Source organism: Apis mellifera, linkage group LG11 (assembly GCF_003254395.2).
Source record: "Apis mellifera strain DH4 linkage group LG11, Amel_HAv3.1, whole genome shotgun sequence".
In the NCBI taxonomy this organism is placed as follows: domain Eukaryota; kingdom Metazoa; phylum Arthropoda; class Insecta; order Hymenoptera; family Apidae; genus Apis; species Apis mellifera.
Genome location: NC_037648.1, coordinates 1304823 through 1326823, shown reverse-complemented (window position 1 = coordinate 1326823; position 22001 = coordinate 1304823). Strand labels below are relative to the sequence as shown.

The following is a 22001-nucleotide window of genomic DNA, read 5'->3' as shown; positions in this document are numbered from 1 at the left end:
AGAATCGATACACGAATGAAAGGAAACCGTTCTTCTTTGTAGCACCGCTCACACACACACTAATCAAAGAAATATTATTTTTGTACATATAGTCGAATAGAAGAACGTGTTCGTAAGACTGTTTCACAAATGGTATAAATGTCTCCGTTCGTATACGTGGACCGTTACACAGAGGGAAATCACATGTCGGTATATATCTCCAATGCAGGTAAACGGAAATGCGTTTGAACGTGAGTCAAACGTATCGGTGTAGCACGAAGCACACTAACCTATCCTTTTACAAGCAAAGTATATATCAACGTCTGCACGTTGCATTGGCGAAAAGGGAAAAGTCCTCGCGTGTATTTTTTTCTAATAAGCCAAAGAAAGCAAGTACATACACAGATATGGTAAACATTCGACGTTCATTGAAATGTACGTGCAAGAAAATATGCAAATGAAAGGAACACCATCTACCTGTATATACGCGAAAGACACGTGTGTCATCACGCAACACAAGCGCGACTGGTGTCAACTTAGCGTACTTCTATGTATGTATATACAACCGCGTGGAACCTGTTCGTACACAATATAGTTAAAGATAAATATCTGCGTTTATATGTATATTATCGCGCCGTAATATTAGTGGAAAAATTTATATGTATGAGTGTGACACGACGACCGAAAGATAGCGGTGTATACAGTGGTTAATAGCATCTCTACGACTACTTTGACAGTGTGAGCGCGCAGGTAGAAGAAACGCGTTTCGTCCGCGGACAAACGAGCATTTACGAACAACGACGGCCCGGTACACACAAGTAAAAGAAAAATGATGGTGTGCGTAGCTGTGCACAGGTAGAAGGAACAGCGGCAACAGAGGCAGAGGTGCGGCGTGACCGCTTCTCGCTGCGACACTACACGAGACTGCAGTGAGTTGGTCGCTGCCGTGCGTCGCTCTTCACTGCTTTTCGATCGACACGAACGATCGACTGCTCTGGGCCAGCCGTAGATCGTAGAAAATCGATGTAGACTCACAACCTGTTACACTACCGGCACGATCTTGCATACGTCGGCCTCAACACGCACCATTCTTGTGGCAGTATTAGCCTTGACGGGCGCCAGCTAACCTGGACATATACTTAACTTGTACAGCTAGCGCGCATTCACACGTGGATCGCACTGAGTGCGCGGCATCGGTACGTGAATTCGAATCGAGGAAAGTATCCTTAACGGTCGGATGATAGGAGAAAAGTGGCGTCGATATGTGACCTGTGATCGTGTGTCAACAGTGTGCTGGCCAGCGGAGCACCATGTCGACGATGGACGTGTTTCGCATCGCGCAACAGGGACCGCCGACTGCTGAAGAGGAACAAGGGTAACGTTTATCAAAAGTGTTATTTTGCGATTTAGGATTAATCTAATCCTTTGCTCTCGTGCAAAAAAAAAGAAAGAATAATCTTTATATTTCGTGAGAAGAGTTCAAAGGAATTTACGTGATTGGTCAAGTGATTGTTCTGGAAGATCCAATAGGAATGTTTTTGTTCAAGTTTCAGTTACGTATTGCTCGACTCGGAATACATTTTAAAAGTGATCGTTTCGAAGAGAGGGGATAGTCGATAGGAATCGTCGTATTGGAATGTCATTTAATCAAGTGTTTTTGTGGAAGATTTGATAGACATTTTAAATTTTTATCTAGAAATTTATATATCGAAAGAGTATTTTTCATTTCTATTAGATAGAATGATCAAAACCAGCTACAAGATTGACATTTGGACGAACATTGTTAGAAACGAATCGTTCCTTATTTATTTGCTTTTATATATCTCCATGACCGTTTACAATTTATCAAAAGGATTTGCGTTATACTTTCTACGCTGCTCGAGGCAATAAACCTCGACGAATACGAACCAGCAAAACGACTGTCGAATACTGAATCGTCGGAAATGAGACGTTTGCGAGAAACCTGTTTTAGCACTATTCAGAATTTCTATATCGACCAAGCAAATTAAAATACGGTAAATCGTGTCTCTGTCTCATTTCTTAAAACATCTTTTTAAAATATTTTTTTTCGTTTGGTTAAGAATCGATAAAATATTTCTTTGAATAAATATCGAACTTTTTAGTAAATATTTTTAATAAACAAGTTTTAATATCGTGTCTCGTACTCGGAAATAGTAAACTATAGTGAAATCAATGATTGGTTAGGTTAGGAGTATGTGCATTCGACTAATTTTGTTGAAAATTAAATGATATCATTAATTTCGCGATTCCAATCTTATTTCGAGTCATATCTGCATATGAATTATATCTTTTATGATATTTCATAAAATCTTCAAGACAAAGTAATTGCATTTTTTTTACTATCTGAACCTTTCTGGCGCCAACAAGCGTATAATTAGACAAATGTTCAGATAACTTGCGTATACTTTTTTAATGTTATCTTACCATATAATTTACTTGATGTTGCTCCCATAATTGTTCACATGCTTTGAACGTTCCTCTCTACTCCATCTTATTTTTCACGAACTAATATATCTCGTTTCATAAACGATATAAGATAAATTCAATTTACAATGGACCAATAGACAATGAATACGATTCATAGCACGAATTTGAAAGAACGATTCAATGGTGTACACTAATTGGTGGCACTAATGATTCAATTTAAATCGAGTTCATGATCACACCGATTCCACAGGTGGCTATCGGCGAATAGAAAATACGAAAAGCTTCCATATAAAGGTAGCACCACGATATTAGTCACGTTTCTCGACGGTCTCTCTCTCTCTCTCTCCCTTCTCTCTCTCTCAATGTCAATGACTGCTCCCTCAGGGCTAGCTGTGACCCCCCGTGCGAACGAGAGTCTCGTCTTTCTGTATGTCGTAGCATATAGCAGGAGTCAAGTGGAATGGCGCTTTCACACGAAGCCATAAAGAAGTCGTGATTATTTATATTATCTATATGTATACACGTATTGTGTCTGAAACGATGGTACAAGTTTCTAAATGTATGAAATAGGTATAAAAATGGGTAATATTTTTAACTCTGTTTTGTTCAGCCCAATTTGACCTATTATGCAAAAAAATCGTACGATATCTGTCTTTGATAAAATTTATATTTTCCTTATCATATCTTAAATATCAATTTACATAAAATTTTTTTATAATAAGGCTTGTTCTAAGATTTTTGAGAAATAAATATTGAATTGTATTATAACATTAATAATGTAATTAAGTTTTATTTTTGCAAATTAATTTAACAATATAATTTTTTTGTTTATAAACTTTCAATCGTATATACAAAATTGATGATGCATCAAAATAAATAATATTAATATAATTCTTTATTTTTGATTATAAAATTGTATTATCTTGATACTTTTCAAATATTTAAAGAAATATATTATTAATAGTAAAATATAAAAAAAAAGTTTGTAAAGTAATATTACCAACTTATATAAAACAAAATCATAAAATACTGATTGTCTGGTAAGACTTATAAGCGAGTGATATTTATTTTGCGTGAAACGAAATAATCCTAGAGAACAATCATATTTCCCGCGGTAACTTCGGCGCGCGAATTGCGATCTAATTTAAATTTAGAAAAGGATTTTCGTTGAAATTTGTTTGAACGGCTTGAAATAAAATTCGATAAAATTAATAATCGGAAGAAATTTTACGAAAAAAAATTTCCTACCTAGAGTTTCCATGGAGAATTTCTGTATAACTTATCAACTTATAACTAAGGAGATATTATCGAAAACCAGTTCAGGTTCCATTACGGACTTTCACTGAAAATTATCTCTACGTAAATATCTCGTCGATAAAAGTTTGAACAGTAATCCGATAAATTTTTCTCGTTCAATTTATAATAATTAAACGGTTCTTCTTAACAATTTAATATTAACAATCGATCGAATTTACAATATTATTTATCAATTCTGTTTTCAATTATTTTTATATTTTCACGTGCGGAGATATTAATGCAAGTGAGATCGAAGTAATACTCTCGGAGAAACGAACCTTAAACCTTAAGGTTGACTAACGGGACTTCCGGCGTCCGTACGTACTATACTGTATACAGTGATTGCCGTTGCAATTCCTGTGATCCGTAATATACTGTATTTGCCGGAATGTTGACAAAAACATTTTGTTGATAAAGAATTAGAAATACGTGCTCTCGTATTTCCTCTCGAATCTCGCTACAACACAATCGATAGGTAACCTAACCTCTAAATTGTTCTCTTTACACAACCTCTTTTTTTTTTTTTAATTTTTAATACATATTACTCATACAGGCTCGATTTGAAAATCTCTATTAATGTCTTCTTTTTTTATTTTTAAAAATATTTTAAAGCTCCGTGTGATTATTACCATTAGAATGACATTTATTTTCACAAACCTAATTAATATTCATATGCATGATCTAAATCCCTCGTATTTCTTTATCGAAACGTCAAATAATAATAAATCGTGGATATAATCAATCATTTATAATAGGAAATAAATCTAATAAATTCGATAGACGAATTATCTATTGAACATACGAAATTTTCCAGACAGAAAATTTCAAATTAAAATTGGTATAATAATCTTTTGTCAAAACAACGAGAAGTCGTCACAACACGCTTCTTCGACACTTTCATATTTTCAGGAGACGAGGTCAGAAATAAAGAAAAAAAAAAAAAGAAAAAGAAAAAAAAGAATTGGCGAGGTAAGGAACATAATACACACGGGTTTTATTATGTGGCTAATAATTAATTAAATTAACGACTCAGGGAAAGCTATTGTTCTCTCTTGCATGAAGTTTAAACGACAATGCGTAATCACGAGGGTAGACACGCTTCTCCGCGTTTCCGCTCCACTTTTCCGCTTTAATGTATTAAAAAAACTTGTCATCGATATATATATATATATATATATATATATATATATATATATTTTTCACGTGCATTCGAGGATAAAGTGAAACAAATCTTGGCGACCTCTTTAAATTTCTACATCCCATATATATATTTTTAAATAAAATATTCCATTTTTCAATAGAACTCAATGCATGAACATAATAGAATCTAAAAATAATTTAATTTATAAAGAATTATAACATATTTGATTTATTTCAATAAAAAAAAAAAAGGAAATGGGATAAGTTTGAAAATTTAGATAATTTAAGAAAATATTCCATTTTTCAATGGAACTCAATGCATAAACATAATAGAATCTAAAAATAATTTAATTTATAAAGAATTATAACAGTTTGATTTATTCCAATAAAAAAAAAAAGGAAATGGGATAAGTTTAAAAATTTAGATAATTTAAGAAAATATTCCATTTTTCAATGGAACTCAATGCATAAACATAATAGAATCTAAAAATAATTTAATTTATAAAGAATTATAACATATTTGATTTATTCCAATGAAAAAAAAAAAGAAAATAAGAGACGTTTGAAAATTTAGATAATTTAAGGAAATATTCCATTTTTCAATAGAATGCATAAACATAATAGAATCTAAAAATAATTTAATTTATAAAGAATTATAACAGTTTGATTTATTCCAATAAAAAAAAAAGGAAATGGGATAAGTTTGAAAATTTAGATAATTTAAGGAAATATTCCATTTTTCAATAGAACTCAATGCATAAACATAATAGAATCTAAAAATAATTTAATTTATAAAGAATTATAACAGTTTGATTTATTCCAATAAAAAAAAAAAAGGAAATGGGATAAGTTTGAAAATTTAGATAATTTAAGGAGATAACAAGGATGATTCGCATTTATAAAACCGTACAAGTAACAAGTTCGTAATGGGAGAACGGTATAACTGGATATTAGTTTCCTCGAGAAGGTGCGCCATTTATGGGGAATGGATGGAGGGTCCACTCTTCCTGGTGGTATCTGTAAATGGTATTGGCGTGATTAGAGGTGTGTGCTTGTGCAATAGAAAACTTTACCTAAACGAGAATGTGTTTGCATTGCATCCAAACAGTCTGACCTATCGTCTGATATATTTCGTCGATAATACACGAAATTTTTACCGTTTCATTATAACATAGATATACAAGTATTTCAACAAGAATGCCAACCTTGGTGAAAATGACGATTAAGTTTCCTCGAGGTCGTTAACTCTTCTCCGTTACGTCCATTTACATACTTTTTCGAGTAAAACCGTTAAATTTGTGTTGTGGATCGATTTTCTCAGATTTTAGGTTATGTTAGGTTAGGATAATTTTTTAAAATTATCGAGAGTTAAAAATGCAAACAAGAGTTTGATAACAAGAGTCGAGAATTTTGCTCTAAAATATATTTACGCAGTGAATATGAAGTTTCATGAAAGATAAAAGAGAAAAACATGGTAAGCCACCACATGGAAAGACAACTTTGTTCCTTGAGAGATAAGATAAGCGATTTCGTCAACTTTCTAATGGAAATCTACATATTGAAAAAAATATTGTGACCAAATATAATTCATTTATATGTAATAAATAATTAAGCAATTGGAATAATTATAAGAGAAAGAAAAATTATTTTTTGACGCGTGTTTATCGATTATATATTTTTTTAAAAATGGAGAAAAATTGGAAAAGTCGCAGCCCCTTGGATATAAATTCTCCAGGCATAAATAAATTACGTGATCTCGATCTCCGATTAGACTGAATTGACATCGTTACACATGTTGACGAAGTTATTTTTTTTAATTGGCGTGATTAATACTGGTTTACAATGATCATATATAGGAATAATATTAAATTGATGTATTACTTGGAATAATTGGTGAGATGCAAAGTCTATGTCATTGTGTATATATATATATATAAATCTATGGATACTTGACAGCACGGGAACATTAATTCTAATGCGTGAAATCAAGCAATATTTTACCTCAGATCTTAAAGGAGAGAACCGTTAAATAATAAACTTTTCGAAGAAAAAAAATTGTTGTAAAATTATAGTAATAAAATTTGCCAGGAATTTTTCAGGAAGAATTCAGCCGCGGAGAAGATAAGATAAAAAAAAGGAAGAGAATCGTTGATGAAAAAAATCGATTGAAAATATTGTATCGTAAAATTACAAAAAAAAAAAAAAAAAAATTCGTCGATCTTCGATAAAGCGATGTCAGAATCACATTTATATTCACGCTCTGTAATTAAGATCACAAGCAATGTGATTTTGCGTGAAACTGATTGTGGAAAATTTATACCGATGATGTGATTCACTACGAACGCGACAAGGAAATGGAAGGAACAAAGTTATGAAACATTTATGTTTAATGTAATTTTATTGCTGGTGAATCATTAAACATGAATCCAATTCAAAGTACAAAACAGAAAAGATAAAATACATATAAGATTTCTTTTTTTCGCGAAATTGTTGTCAATAGCGTGTGATTAATATTTTAAAATGCTGCAGTATGTACATACACTTTCACCAATCATTATCCTTAACTTGATTCGAAATTTTAATTTATTTTATCCATTAATATTCCATTATAGGAAATATTAAATTATTAAATATTAGAAAGTACGCGTTAGGATATCTCGTAAACGATTATCTGACAATGATTAATCAAAAATGTTTTTTTCCACGATAGACATCGTATTATGACAAACATCGTTATTCGATAATGATATTATTTTAAAAATAGAAAACAAAAATATCATTTAGAAACGCGAAATAAAATTTAAATATTATTTATAAGAAATGATATAATACCTAAAATAAATAAAAATGAAATAATGGAATAAAATTGGCAAAGGAAAAATAATCGCGTTTATTATATATTTCAAAACGCATAAGGAAATAACCGACTAGACCATATGTCTAAACACTCACATGCTCGTCGTTAAAATAATTACACGAATGTCAACAGCGCATACATATTGCGCGTATAAATCATTCTTATCTCCTATCAGAACGCCTGTGTCAAAAACATAAATCGATTGTAATCAATCACCTTACATACATACGTACAATCAATACCAAAAACCTCGTGTAAAATGAAGAAAATCACAAGTCGAATCTAAAATGATCTCTATCAAAGATACATGTACGAACGTTGAATTATGAGAAATAAAGACACCAATATCGATATTTTATCTCGTGCATTAAATCTTTTTCCGCACATATACTGAAAAAACGAATCTTTCCCGAGTTTCTGAATCACTATGTCACGGTCTGTAGCAGTCGTTGACATCGCACAGATGGAACATTACTGTCTAATGTACGTTCAGTTACACCTCCACTGTAGTATGAAGTAAATGCGAACAACCGAAGCGAACCGAAGCAAAACGAAATATACCGAAGGGACTAACAGCTAAACTGAATTGTACCGAAGGGACTGACACGATCGAACCGAAATAAAACGAAAAGCTACGATAGCTACGAGAGAAAAATTACAAAGAATTAAACACAATAAAATTTAAATAAATAAAAAAGTTAGGTCAAATTCTAAACAATCTAATATTTTCTTCCTTTGATTCATTTAAAATCTAAAATTTACGAAAAAGATTAGGTTAGGTTAAGTTTTTACTCATCTCTAATCAAAATTTAACATTTTCTCTCTCTTCAATTTAATAAAATTTATTAAAAAAGATAAAAGTTAGATTAAAGTTAGGTTTAATTGAAATTTGCTATATTTATACAACATTTGTAACTGTTCGAATAATTTTCCACCTTGAACCACGGTATATCGGCACACGCACACCTACACCATGTCACTTGCACGCTGCGTCAACGATAAAGAGCGCCGATTGGTCGCTTCACCGGTTGCTTCTCTGTTCGGTTCAAGACCTAAAGCGGCTGCGCGGTCCAGGTAAGTAACTATACGTACCTGATCGTACTACGTTTCCATTTACTATTACTGTTCCTACGATTCACTTTACTAGACATTAAACATCGTTGACCTATCATCTGTAATCCATTCCATCCATAATTCTTTTCTAATAAAATAGAATAGAATAGAACACGGATCCAAAGATCAAATACTACGTGACTCGCTCCTTCGATACGTCAGTGTGCCCTTAATATCGGTCGGTAATGGTCGCGGAAAGTGACACCAGCTTGCACCGCGGTTGCCTCGTTTTATTGTGCGAACGAGCATCGGTGGCTCTCGATCCACAGTCTAGCGGCTGTGTTTCGCTTGACCGGATGCGGTTGTAGCAGGATCGTGTCTTCGACCCGAAGATCGAATCTCGGAGGAACCTAGAGGGATGCGTAGGTGTAGAGGCAAGGTTCTTTCCAATGTTTTTGATACAATGGAGAAGTGAAAACCGTGTTACTTTGGGGATAGAACGAAACTCGCTGTTGTCCACTCCATTGAGTTTGTTTTAATTTTGGTTAATATGGTTCAGTGAGACGAAAAGAGCTTATGGTATTGGTTTATGTGCATTTTAGTGTTCGTTATATTGAAAAAAAAGTTATTTCATTAGCGTTGGATTGTAAGTAAATTAATAATATGATATATTGTGTTTGGTAAAAATTTGGATAAATTTGAAATTGAAATAATAATGTATTGTTTCATTATTTCTTTATTTCAAATTTGATAAAAAAAATAATTATAATAGCAGTTATGATAATAACAGGTTATAATAACAAGTATGATAGAAATTAAGAATAGTATATTATATGAATATACTGAATATACTTATTAAACAAGAACATTTCAAATAATTTCATTTCAGTTTCCAATTCTAACAGAAAGTCTATTTGATTTAATAATATATATTCATAATTACACAATAATGAATATATAAATAAGAAAATGCTTTCTGATTTAATTAATTTTATAAATTATATTATGAAAAATTTTATTTTCTTTATATATATGTTTAAAATATGTCTATATTATCATTTATATTTATATATATAATTACAAATTAAAGATTTTTTGTTTCAATTATTTTAAGAATTATTTTTTTGAACAAATTTGAAATAAATAAATTACAAATTTATTATTGGATATTATTTTAAATAATTTGATATTATTTATATTTTCTTAGATAGCATTATTGAAAATGATGAATAAATTATATTTTATTTCAATTTCAAATAAAATTTACCCAGATTTAATAAAAGTTTACAGCTGTTTATAAGTTCTGTTTCAATGAATGGATATCTAATTGATTGTGTCTGGAATATTTTTTTGATTATAAAAGACGCGTTTGATTATATGCACGAATATTTCAAACATTTATGAATTCTTCATCCGCGGATATATTAACATTTATCTGATTCGTCATCTAAAAGAGACTATTCAGAATTGTGTATATTCTATATATATCATTGATGACTCATTTATTAATATTAATTTGCTAAGATATTCAATTATATTATCCATTTTATATTAATATAAACAAATATATTTTATTGAGAAATTTTAATAGGATTTGTTTGATAATTTAATCGATAAATTGTTATTATTATTATTGTTATTATTACATTTATATTTAATAGAAACATCAAGCAAGAAATCGATAAATTCCGGTCACGTAATGGTATAAAGGACTAATTACTTCTTGAGAAGACAGGATATAGAAACTGCAACTTTATCTTCGAGCAATCTCTGCTCAAAGATAAAGCTGTTCAACCAGCTTCATCTATTTCCAGGTTGTTCTCTGTGAAAGACGTTAATCCTTAGTTAGGATACCACTCTATCGAAACTCTCCAATTTTGTATGCAAATTTAAGGTGCCTTTCATTCATGTTGCAATTGTAATCATGTATCTTCTTCAAATTGATGCTCCTTCTTCTATTTTTTTTTTTCTTTTTGGATTTTTATTTTCATTTCTGCAACTCTGTCTCTATTCTGTTTAGGCAAAAGGATGTACACTGAAAAAGTTTGGAATTTTTTCAATTATAGATAATTAACTTGAATTTTCTGCTAATTTTATTGTTAATTCAAAATTAATGCTAGAAATAATGGTATTTTAGTTAAACAAATTTTCTGTAATTAATATTCTAATTTGATTTTTTAAAAAGAAATATAATTAGTTCCAAATTTTTTGGAATACTTTTAATTGTTTCTTATCGAAGATTTTAAAGTTGACATATAAATCTTTATAATTTTTATTGCAATCGTGTGGGATTGGTACACAATCATCTTTTATGGGTTTGCTTCTATTGTTATGACTTATCTCTCCTCTTTAATTGACCAAATATTTCGACTAGCTGGTCGAAATCTTGTTATTCTAAATTAAAAAATTTAAAAAAATTTTTTAAATCTTCTCATAACAATTATTCATCATATGTTATTCATTGTATGGATAAATAATTAATAATTAAAATGATTGTTCAATTTATCAAAAGATAAACATCAAAAGTACTATTAGGATTATGTAATGTTATAAATTAATAAGATATAAACATTTGCTTTCTAATGATATAAGGATAAATGTTTGCTTGGGGAACTTGTGTTCTCTATGGATGGAGGTTAAAGGTATGTAGGCTAACGGTATACATATAATTGAAAAAAACCAATGAAAGGAACTGAAAGGAAGCTACTTTTGTTTTGTATTCCTTTCATCTGATATATAATCTGCATCTTAGTTTACATTATATATATATTCTTTTTTCAAAAGTACATTTATTTATCCTTATCGACGAAATTATAGTATAATTAAAAATTAAATATATATTTCTCATATTACTTATTGAAAAGTATTCACTGAAATCAATATCTTTATTACATGTTTTAATTAATTAGATATATAATCAGACAATGTTATTTTATTAAAAGATAGTGTTATTCTTTTTGAATAAAAAATTGTCAATTACAATAGAAATATTTTATTTACCTTTATTTCACCATCGTTTATTCGCAAACGTCTTCATTTTCTTCCATTTACCGCAAAGCATACCTTCCACCTCGCAAGGTAAACAAAAAATCTACTTTTTTCACGCATGATAAAAACGTTTCGAATCCAGCTACCGTTTATTTACGTTCCGTGTTCCTACATCCAGCCACGATATTCGAATAGGAAGTGAGAGAGAAAGAGAGATAGGAGAAAGGTATTTCGATCGGGATATCTAAAAGCCAGAGGAAATATCGTTCATTGTTATTCGGTCGTGTCCATTGCACCGTACAGTGTGTTGCGTTAATATGCTTTATCATTGTGCCTTGACGGGAATGGAAACCAGATATATACCCGGCAGGCTACACCTACGAGGTTATATACCAACGCAACATTGGCACCAACCGAGAAAGATGTAGCAATCTTTCCTCTGCGCGCTGTGTCCATTCTTTTTTTATAACAAAAGGGACTAGATACGTCAACTGCACGATTGGACATGAGTCACTGTCATCGAGCCGAATCTCGGGGAAACTTTTACTCGTTTTACTCGTCTCAATATCGGTTTCGATATATCGCCATTTGAATGTTCTTGATCATTCTTCGGTAACTTGAGTGGATAAGACAGTCAAGTTGTCGCAAATGAAATTTAAGAGAGAAAGCGGATTCGTTGAAACTTAATCTTTTGTGAATATTTTTTTTAGAATTTTGGAATTTTTTGGTGTATGGAAAAAGTGGATTTAATTTGAAGAAAATTATAATATTTGTATGATTTTTTTTCTTTTTTTTTTTTTTTTTGGTGAATCGAGTGAAAAAGTGAAGTTAATTGAAAAAGAATATTTACGTGTAATTTCTTCCAAATAATCTCCAAGAATTTAAATTATACACGAGTTTTTTAATTTTGATGGAAAAAGTAAAGTTAATCGTTTTATCTTTGAGATAAAATACTTCTTGATTTTTATTTTCGGTGAATCGAAGAAAAATTGTGTATTTGATCAAGATTTAATTTTACATTAAGCCTAATGTGTAAGAATTGTATGTTAATTTTAATAGACATTCTTACTCAAGAATGGTTGCAGTGTGTAAAAATTGAAAAAAAGTAAGATTCTTTAAGCAATGAACTTTGAGAAATTTAATCTTTGTGCATGATTTCTATTAACTATTAAAAGAGAAATTAATAAAAATAAAAAAAAAAATTCTATAATCTATTTATCTACGGTTGGTCATAAATGTCCGTATCTATAATTAGACATACTTTATTTTGTTTCAGAATCATCAGATTGAAAAGAATAATTTATAATTTTATTTCATCATATCGAATAATTAAAAGGCGAAATAGAATATAGAAAAGAGTATACTATACCGTGCAATACTTTTACAATTAGATAACCTTTATGACCAATTGTATGACGTCTCTATTTTCACAACAAGTTTTCGGCTAACAATAAATCCGGCAAAGAATTTCAGTTGCCTTATAGTTAAGTGTTATACAATAACTGCAATTAATAAAACACTAATGCAATTTGTCGTTACATCCAACGTGTCGATTACCTTATGCATTTCCGGCTCGATTGTTCCCTCCAATGTCAAATTTAGCGAAGGCGGATATCCTTCGACGATCGTACAATGCCACGTCTTTTTTAGGTTAGGAAGTAAAAATCCTCGAATGGATTATATTCTTTTAGAGATTTTTATTCCTCTTTCTTATTTATCTACCAAAGTATTCTCGATTAATACGAAAAATTTATTCATAATTATCCATTTCTGCAAACTTGTTCATCTCGAACGTCGTCGTTAATTATTTTCGTTCGAGGAACGCATCACGTGCGTTTTCGTTCGCGCGAGTATACTATAGTATTGACGATCGCGATACCTTGGCAAGCGCGCATAGTCATAACTTCGATTTAACCGGTCAATGAATAATCGACTCGCCGATAGACAGCGCGCAAAGAAACGCCCACATGTCTAATTATCGGGAATAATCTTTTCACATAATTGTTGATTAATAACAATCCAATTTGATTATAACATTATTTAATATAATTTAATTTTTTTGTAGAAATTAAGATCTCTTAAAGAAATCAACTCGATTCGATGGATATATATAACGAAAGATGTGCAAAGGAAACTGTACTGTTTTACAGAAGACTGAAGGCTGATCTGCAATATCTGCGGAGGAGGGGACTTCTGAAGGCGTCGGGTGAACTATCGTACCAAGGACGTAAATGCACCAGATGCGGTGCACCGTTTGGTAGATTTTACAACACCGGTGCACCGTGTACGCGGTGCAGGCACAGAGTTTGCAGGCAGTGCCGTATCGAGGTCAGGAGCCCCACCGATAACAAAGAAGTCGAATGGATCTGTAACGTTTGCTACAAGATCGCGTGAGTTAATCCTTTGTTGTTTTTTTCTTTCTCGAAATTTTGATAGGTTATGTTCTGTCCCTTGCTAATACTGATCCCCCTCGTTCTTTATTTTGGAAAATTTTAATTATTTCGCGATCTCTTTGAACGAATCTTGTCTAAATTAAATTTGTTATTGTAATTTTTTATTTATTTCAGGGAATTGCACGTTGTCACCGAGAAATGGACCTTCGAAAATTCGGTATGTAAAGGATCTATAAATGGAAAAGCAGCGTCGCCCGTAGAATTATTGAAGCATAGCATCAGACGAGCTTGGACTATAAATGGTTTGTTATCGTTCCGTTCGATTATACATTATACGTTATATGTATAAATAATTTTTCAAAAATTTTACAAATAAAAATATATACATATTATATTGAATATTTCAAATTTTACGTGAATAATTAATATGAAATATTTAATTCAATTATCTCCGATTTTTATTTTTATTTTAAAATGCGTTCTCAGGAAACGTTATAAAATAATAGTTACAATTATATAATAGCAGCACGTTATGAGAAGAATGCTTAAAATTTAATTAAAAAAGTAAAAATAAATTTTTAAAATAATTTAGCAAAAAAAAAAAAAAAAGAAACACGATAAATAATCGATCGCACTTTGCACGCGCGTACAGGTCCACCCACACGCTGGTCAGCGGCCAGGAAATCGGCCGAGTTTCGAGTATATCGGAGTTTGCCGTCCCGTCATCAGGAATACCGAGAAATCATTGCGAGGAGCGAAATCGTAAAACCGGGCGACGTCGAAACATCGAATAATGCGAAGGAACCAGTTATCGACGAGGCAACCTTACATACCGACGACGACGACCGTAACGATCCTGCGAAGGGGGATCCTGCTCAATGCAAAGATGCGATAATAACGAAGAGCGAATCGATCTCTGTTCAAGAGAAATTCACGCCTCGAGTCGAGACGAACGAACGAACGAATCCGAAACGAGGAGGGGAGGGGAGATCGTGCAATAAACAGGAAGAGGAAGTGGCATCGTTGGATGCCGTAAAAACGAAGAGAAACGAGCGATCGTTGTTGGCCAACGGTAATAAAACGAAAATCGAAGAGCAGGAGCAAGAGGTCGGCGGTAGCCAGGAACAGTGCACGCCGAGGATTTCTTTGATAAAACCACCGAGGATATTGTCCAAGTTTATTTCACCGGAGATAAAATCGGGCACGATTAAGCATGGGGAGAGAAAATCGAATATACCGATATTTAAGAGAAGTTGCAAGGAGTTTGAGGATATCAGAAGCCCCCAAGAATCACCTAAACGTTCTCTCATACCTCAAAGGTAGTAATTTTTTTCTAAGTTTGAGGAATTTTTGTCAATGAATGATTACAGAATCATATTTGGGTAATTTACTTTCAATAAAATAATTCTGTGTTAAATCATTTTGTGATGAGATAATTTATTTAATAAGAATGCAAGAATCTAATAGAGTTTAATATTTTTCATTCATAAATTTGAAAACTTAAGAATTGAACTAAAGATATATGTATATCTACTTAGTAATTACTAATTACTATGTATATGTAATTTTTTTAATTGTTTCTTAAATTAAAGTTTTAATTTTCTTGCTATCTTTTATTACTATTACTATTATTTTTGGAACTTTTATATCTATTATAAATCTTATTTGTTTAATGTAAATTATATATATATAATATTTGACACAAATTGCTTATAAAAACTTTAAATTTCATATTTTATTTCCACTTATAATACTTATTAAATTTTAATAATCACTATATAATAATACAAAGAGACAAATTAAATTTGTACACAAAAGGATAATTTGAAGTGACTTACATCTTCTTACTTGAGGATATCAGAAGCCCCCAAGAATCACCTAAACGTTCTCTCATACCTCAAAGGTAGTAATTTTTTTCTAGGTTTGAGGAATTTTTGTCAATGAATGATTACAGAATCATATTTGGGTAATTTACTTTCAATAAAATAATTCTGTGTTAAATCATTCTGTTATGAGATAATTTATTTAATAAGAATGCAAGAATCTAATAAAGTTTAATATTTTTCATTCATAAATTTGAAAACTTAAGAATTGAACTAAATATATATATATATCTATTCAGTAATTACTAATTACTGTCTATAAATATGTAATTTTTTAATCGTTTCTTAAATTAAAGTTTTAATTTTCTTGCTATCTTTTCTATTACTATTATTTTTGGAACTTTTATATCTATTATAAATCTTATTTGTTTAACTATATATAATATTTGACACAAAGTGTTTATAAAAACTTTAAATTTCATATTTTATTTCCACTTATAATACTTATTAAATTTTAATAATATAAAGAGACAAATTAAATTTGTACACAAAAGGATAATTTGAAGTGACTTACATCTTCCATTTACTACTTGTTAACAAAAATTCTTCTGTATCTAAAAAACGATATATAATTTTCACTGATTATCACCAAAACTTTTTTCAGATATCGAGGAAGTACCGACGATCTGCGTCGCAGCCGGGAGGATATAAGTTTGCCTAGCTTGATCCCAAAACTGCTCTCCCCCCGTGTCAAGGAGGACCGATTGAAGCGTCAGGACAGCAAAGACGACATCCGTTGCTCGTCCAAATCGATTAGAAAAGAAACGAAAGAGGAAACTCGTGGATCTGGCGTCCAATCGACAGGGAAGGAGGACTCTAAGTACGTTATACGGCTATTCCGGCGGGACAACAGCCGCGAGGACGTGGGTAGGGATAGTTTGAATTCAAATGCGAATAGCTCGGCCATAGCTGCAAAAGGAAAGCAAGGTGGTAAAGAAGAGAAGCAGGAGAGGACGGAGGAACAACGCGTGGGCGTCTCGACCACGTCGAAATCGAAGTCGACGGTGCACGAACAAGGAAAGGCGAAGGCAAGAGAAGGTAGCAAGGAGAGCCTGGATGGGAAGAGGAATGACGAGGAAGGGCCATGTGCGAGCCAGCATGAGAGAGTGAAAGTGGAGGCCAAGGAACAGACGATGCTCGACGTGGTCGTCAACGACGAGAAGAAGCTGGTGGAAGAGCAAGAGGGCGTGAAGAAAGGAGATAAGGAGGAGATACTTGGATGCACGGAGGCGAGGAAAGAAGGAGAGTCGATGGTCGAGGAGGCAGAAGTATTCGAGAACGATAAGAATAAGGACTCTATGAAGGAGATTAGCGAGAGTTTGATAGAAAATTCTGAACCCGATTGCAATGCGTTTGGAACGTTTGAGAGGAAGGATATTGGAATACATGGAAGGAGATCCGACGATTTTCAAGTGGTAGGTTGAGATTTTGCTAAGAGATTTAATAGTTTGATTTTACTATTGCAATTAACAAACTGTAAGAATGATGATTTGAATTTTGATCAAGTTTCTATAATTAATAAATTGTATACTTTTTAATATAAATATTTTGAATTTGTTTTTACTTTTACAATTGTTTTTGATCTAGGTACGGAGGAAATTTTCAAAAGAGGAGTTTTCTAATCCTGATGACACGGATGACACTCCCAATAAACGCTGTTCCAGTGTAAGTTTCCCAATTCTCACTGTTAGACTCATTGAGCATTGATGTTGTAACATGATGTATTGTTGCTGATGAGTAATGCTTTCTATTATCTAAAGAAAAGAATAATGGGATAATAATATAGATATGCATTTATGAAATTATATGTTTCCATAATTACTATACAACATGTTTATTGTATTAAAATATAAATAGAAGCTTTTACCATTTTTAAAATAGGATTACATATAATTTAATCAATTATTAAAATTAGATCTTAGATCATTTGTCAAATATTTAAATTTCATTTACTCATGAAAAAAGATTTATCTTTTATGACATTAAACTTTTATCAATTCATTTTTCATTTATAAATAAAAATATTTTAAAAAATTTAATTTAAATCAAGCAATATTTATAAACGATAATATATTTAGATGAATAATTTTCCTAAAATAAAAAAGATAGATAATAAATAATTCTCTACATATTTTTCTTCTAATTTGAAATAATTTTTCAACTCGTGTTTATACTATTCCATGGAAATATGCAACATATGTGTCAATTTTCAGTTCAAGTAAGTAAAACCGGTTCTACTCAAAAAATGGATACATATTTGCTATTTATATATCAGCCTTCTGATACCAATTTACCTCTAATTACACAATGTATCTGAAACATATATTTATTTAATAATAATTTGAATCGTAACTATTTAACGACACAGAAAAAGTTTATTTAAATAAAAAACATTTCAATCTATTCAATTCAATTTTATTTTTTAATCTCTCAAAAGATGGTGGAATAAATATTAAATTCCTTTTCAGCATTTATCTCCGGAAGCGAGCCCACTGAGCACGAGATCCTCGAGATACAGCCCAAGGGAGAGCGAGAGCGAGCCAACCCCGGCACTTCCACGGAAAACAGGCGACTCGTGCTCGGCATCCCAAAGAATACGGGATGCGATCACGAGGACCAGAAGGGAATCGAATAGCAGTACTAGATACGAGAGTAGCGGTAGCGAGAGTGTGAGGTGTGTGCAATTTAAATCACGCGACGGTTAAATCGTGAAACTTAGCTCACCATCGTCAGAACACGTGCCTCGAATGATCAATTCGAATAATCTTTCATTAGGAAGTAATAGCGGAAGTTTCAGCCATCTGTATGTGTGTTAGAAATCTGTGAAAAGAATTTCTGTAACAAAATATAGCTATTAAGAATTTTGGAAATTTTAAATTTAAAGTTTTAAGAAATATTCTTAGAGTATTAAGTATTGAAAAAAAAAAAGTAAGAATAAGATTAATAGAAGCTTATTTTGTAATCTTCTTTTGCAAGAAAGTTTTTATATTTAATATTTATCATTTATGATATCACCTGAAGAGAAAATGTAATTATAATTTTAAAATTTCATTATAGGAAGAAATATATTTTTTGTACTTTCATCTTCAATAAAATATATATTGTAACTATAGAATGAATAATATTTAAGATAATTTTAATTTTTAAAATATTATTTAGTAATGAGAGGCATAAATGCTTCTTTTCATAAATGAGACAAATAGATGTAAAAAATAATGGTTCATATTTACCTAAAAGATATTAGATTATGAATTTTCATTAGTTTTATTCTTTTCTCAACTTTTTATTTGTATATATTTATTATTATTATTGTTACTTTTGATTATTATTGTTAATCTTTTTATCATTTATTGATGAGTTCACCTTTTATTCATTTATTTATTTTTTTACTTTTTTTTTCGATTAGATTAAGTGAGACTGGTCTTCATGGATACGTAGAACTGGCTAGGAAAGTGAAATTTTTCGGTGGTAACGGAAGTGGCACGATTCCATTGACGATCGGAAGTGATGAAGTAGTGCAACGCGATAGCGCAACAAGTGCAGGTGAAGATGATCCTCACGATGATAATCATGGAAGAACAGGTCCTGTTTCTTCTCAAGGAAGAAGCATGCTTCGTAGAAGAAGACAATTTGACGCTCAAGGTATGTAAATATACGCTTTCAATTACTCCTGTTTGTTTAATCATTTCAATTTAACTTTAAAAATTAAAGTTTAAATTAATTATTTCAACAATAATTTACATTTATAGATCATATCCCCTATATCAAAGAATTAAATAATTAATCTATAGAATTTTATATCCACACATTATTTCATAATAATTATTTCTAGAAAAACAATATAGAAATTTACACATTTACATCAACAAGAGAATTTCCACTATTAAATTTTCTGCACTATATCTAATTATTTGAAATAAAATTATTCCAATTACACTTGTTTGCCAGATTAAAAGCAAAAAAATTATCATTTTCACCAGTCCTCATTACCTCCATAACATTGCATAAAAGCAATCTTACTTAGCTTATCCATTTAAATGCATCACCAGGATGCACATCAAGCTTGTTAACAAAGAAACAAACGAAAGTAACGATGAAATCTTGGCGAGGCAAACGATCCATGAAACAATTCAATCCCCATAATCGAGTATCCGTTTCTAAGAACAACACTGTGCGTTTTTCACCGCCAATTGCCATCGGCGGTTTGACGAACAATCGCAGGTATATAAATCAAAAATCGGATACGGCATGTCATCCGCCAAATTTTCATCGATTTCATGAATCATAAGGCACGATTTGCCACGGTGTGTACATTAATCAGTGGAACGAAGCGTAGAGATATAAGGTGTAACTGAACACTCAGATCGGAAGGCTCGTTCGCATTTGTATTCTAAGGCTTGGTTAGAAGGCACAGCCATAACTAATAGAGTTACTAATTATCGTAGGAGCGAGTAACATTTCGCTTTCGCGACCGCCTTCATACATTTATGCATTTTGTGTGTACATTTGCGTGTAATATGCGCTATATTCTTCTGACTATGGACTATCTTGTTTGCCTGAAACGATATTGTTTGATATGTTTATTAACAACTTATTGATTAATTTGTTAATAATTTATAAAATTATAAATAGTTATTTAATGTTACTTATCTTGAAGTGAATATCATTTACTCTTCTATAATACTTTTTAGTCTTATTTGATTTCTCCTTTAAAATTTAATATAATATTTGATTATCATTTCATTTATAATCATATAGCTTATTAACAATTTATTGATTAATTTGTTAATAATTTATAAAATTATAAATAGTTTAATGTCATTTATCTTGAAGTGAATATCATTTACTCTTCTATAATACTTTTTAGTCTTATTTGATTTCTCCTCTAAAATTTAATATGATATTTGATTATCATTTCCTTTATAATCATACAGTTTATTAACAATTTATTGATTAATTTGTTAATAATTTATAAAATTATAAATAGTTATTTAATATACTTATTTTGAAATGAATATCATTTACACTTCTATAATACTTTTTAGTCTTATTTGATTTCTCCTCTAAAATTTAATATAATATTTGATTATCATTTCCTTTATAATCATACAGTTTATTAACAATTTATTGATTAATTTGTTAATAATTTATAAAATTATAAATAGTTAGTTACTTATCTTGAAATGAATATCATTTACTCTTCTATAATACTTTTTAATCTTATTTGATTTCTCCTCTAAAATTTAATGATTATCATTTCCTTTATAATCATACAGTTTGTTTATAATAAATAATTTATATTTTTCTACTGCAACGTACTTGTATTGGATAAAATTTGTTTCAAGTCAACATCATTTTTCCTAAAAAAAAAAACAGTTGAATTAGATAAAAAAGTAATCACTTTGAAACAATTGTTTCAAATAATTTTTAAAAATATAATTTATAATATATAATTCAATTTATAAATTCATTTGAAATATTATTGAATTTAACGTGTACAGTATCTCTATACAGTAATTAAAACTACATTATCGGCATGGTTGCCAGAAACAGCTTCCAGCTTGCGTATGTAACACATGCTTGGATAAGTCCATCGATTATCGAAACCATTGGCATACTAGCCCCGTATAAAACCAGCCCATGCCTCTCGTGAAACCTGCGAACTCCAGAATAGTATTATCAACGTTGTGAGCGCGATATTGTTTCCGTATCAAACTTCAAACACGAAATCGTGTTTGATAAGAAAAATATTGCATATACAGTCCAGTCGTATCGGTGAACGTGTGAAAAATACGTAATAAGTGGGCATATAAACACGTGATCAGGGACGACAGATATTAATAGAAGTGGTCGTCGATAGATATTTTTATCGACGGGAATTTTAATCGAATTAAATAAAAGAAATAATAATAATAATTCATTCAAATTAATAAAAAAAAATTAAATTAAAAAACATTTTAAATC

General features: G+C 30.8%; 1 protein-coding gene and 1 long non-coding RNA gene across 13 annotated transcripts in view; one reads left to right on the top strand and one right to left on the bottom strand.

The window, feature by feature from the left end:
• The first annotated feature begins 876 nt into the window (after window positions 1-876).
• The window catches only part of LOC408337, a 55731-nt gene continuing 34606 nt past the window's right edge, over window positions 877-22001 (top strand). For 8 of the 11 annotated variants that reach the window (XM_006558545.3, XM_006558544.3, XM_026443575.1 and 5 more), the window contains exons 1-8: window positions 8679-8794; window positions 13912-14151; window positions 14329-14456; window positions 14807-15473; window positions 16642-17452; window positions 17625-17702; window positions 18506-18711; window positions 19444-19679. In XM_006558545.3, coding sequence (XP_006558608.2) covers window positions 8694-8794; window positions 13912-14151; window positions 14329-14456; window positions 14807-15473; window positions 16642-17452; window positions 17625-17702; window positions 18506-18711; window positions 19444-19679 — 2467 coding nt within the window. In that variant the 5' untranslated portion in view covers window positions 8679-8693. Of the gene's footprint in view, window positions 1355-8678; window positions 8795-12741; window positions 12867-13911; window positions 14152-14328; window positions 14457-14806; window positions 15474-16641; window positions 17453-17624; window positions 17703-18505; window positions 18712-19443; window positions 19680-22001 lie in introns of those variants that run through there. The other 3 variants (XM_026443574.1, XM_026443573.1, XM_026443571.1) reach the window with 3 other exon arrangements.
• Window positions 10708-13905, bottom strand: LOC102656071. 2 transcript variants are annotated; one of them, XR_003305547.1, is made up of 4 exons: window positions 13319-13905; window positions 13131-13263; window positions 11774-12005; window positions 10708-10808 (listed from the first exon to the last, which is right to left on the bottom strand). It is a non-coding gene; the product is annotated as an uncharacterized LOC102656071 (long non-coding RNA). The 2 variants fall into 2 exon arrangements; XR_003305546.1 differs by lacking the exons at window positions 13131-13263; window positions 13319-13905 and having other exon boundaries at window positions 11774-12527.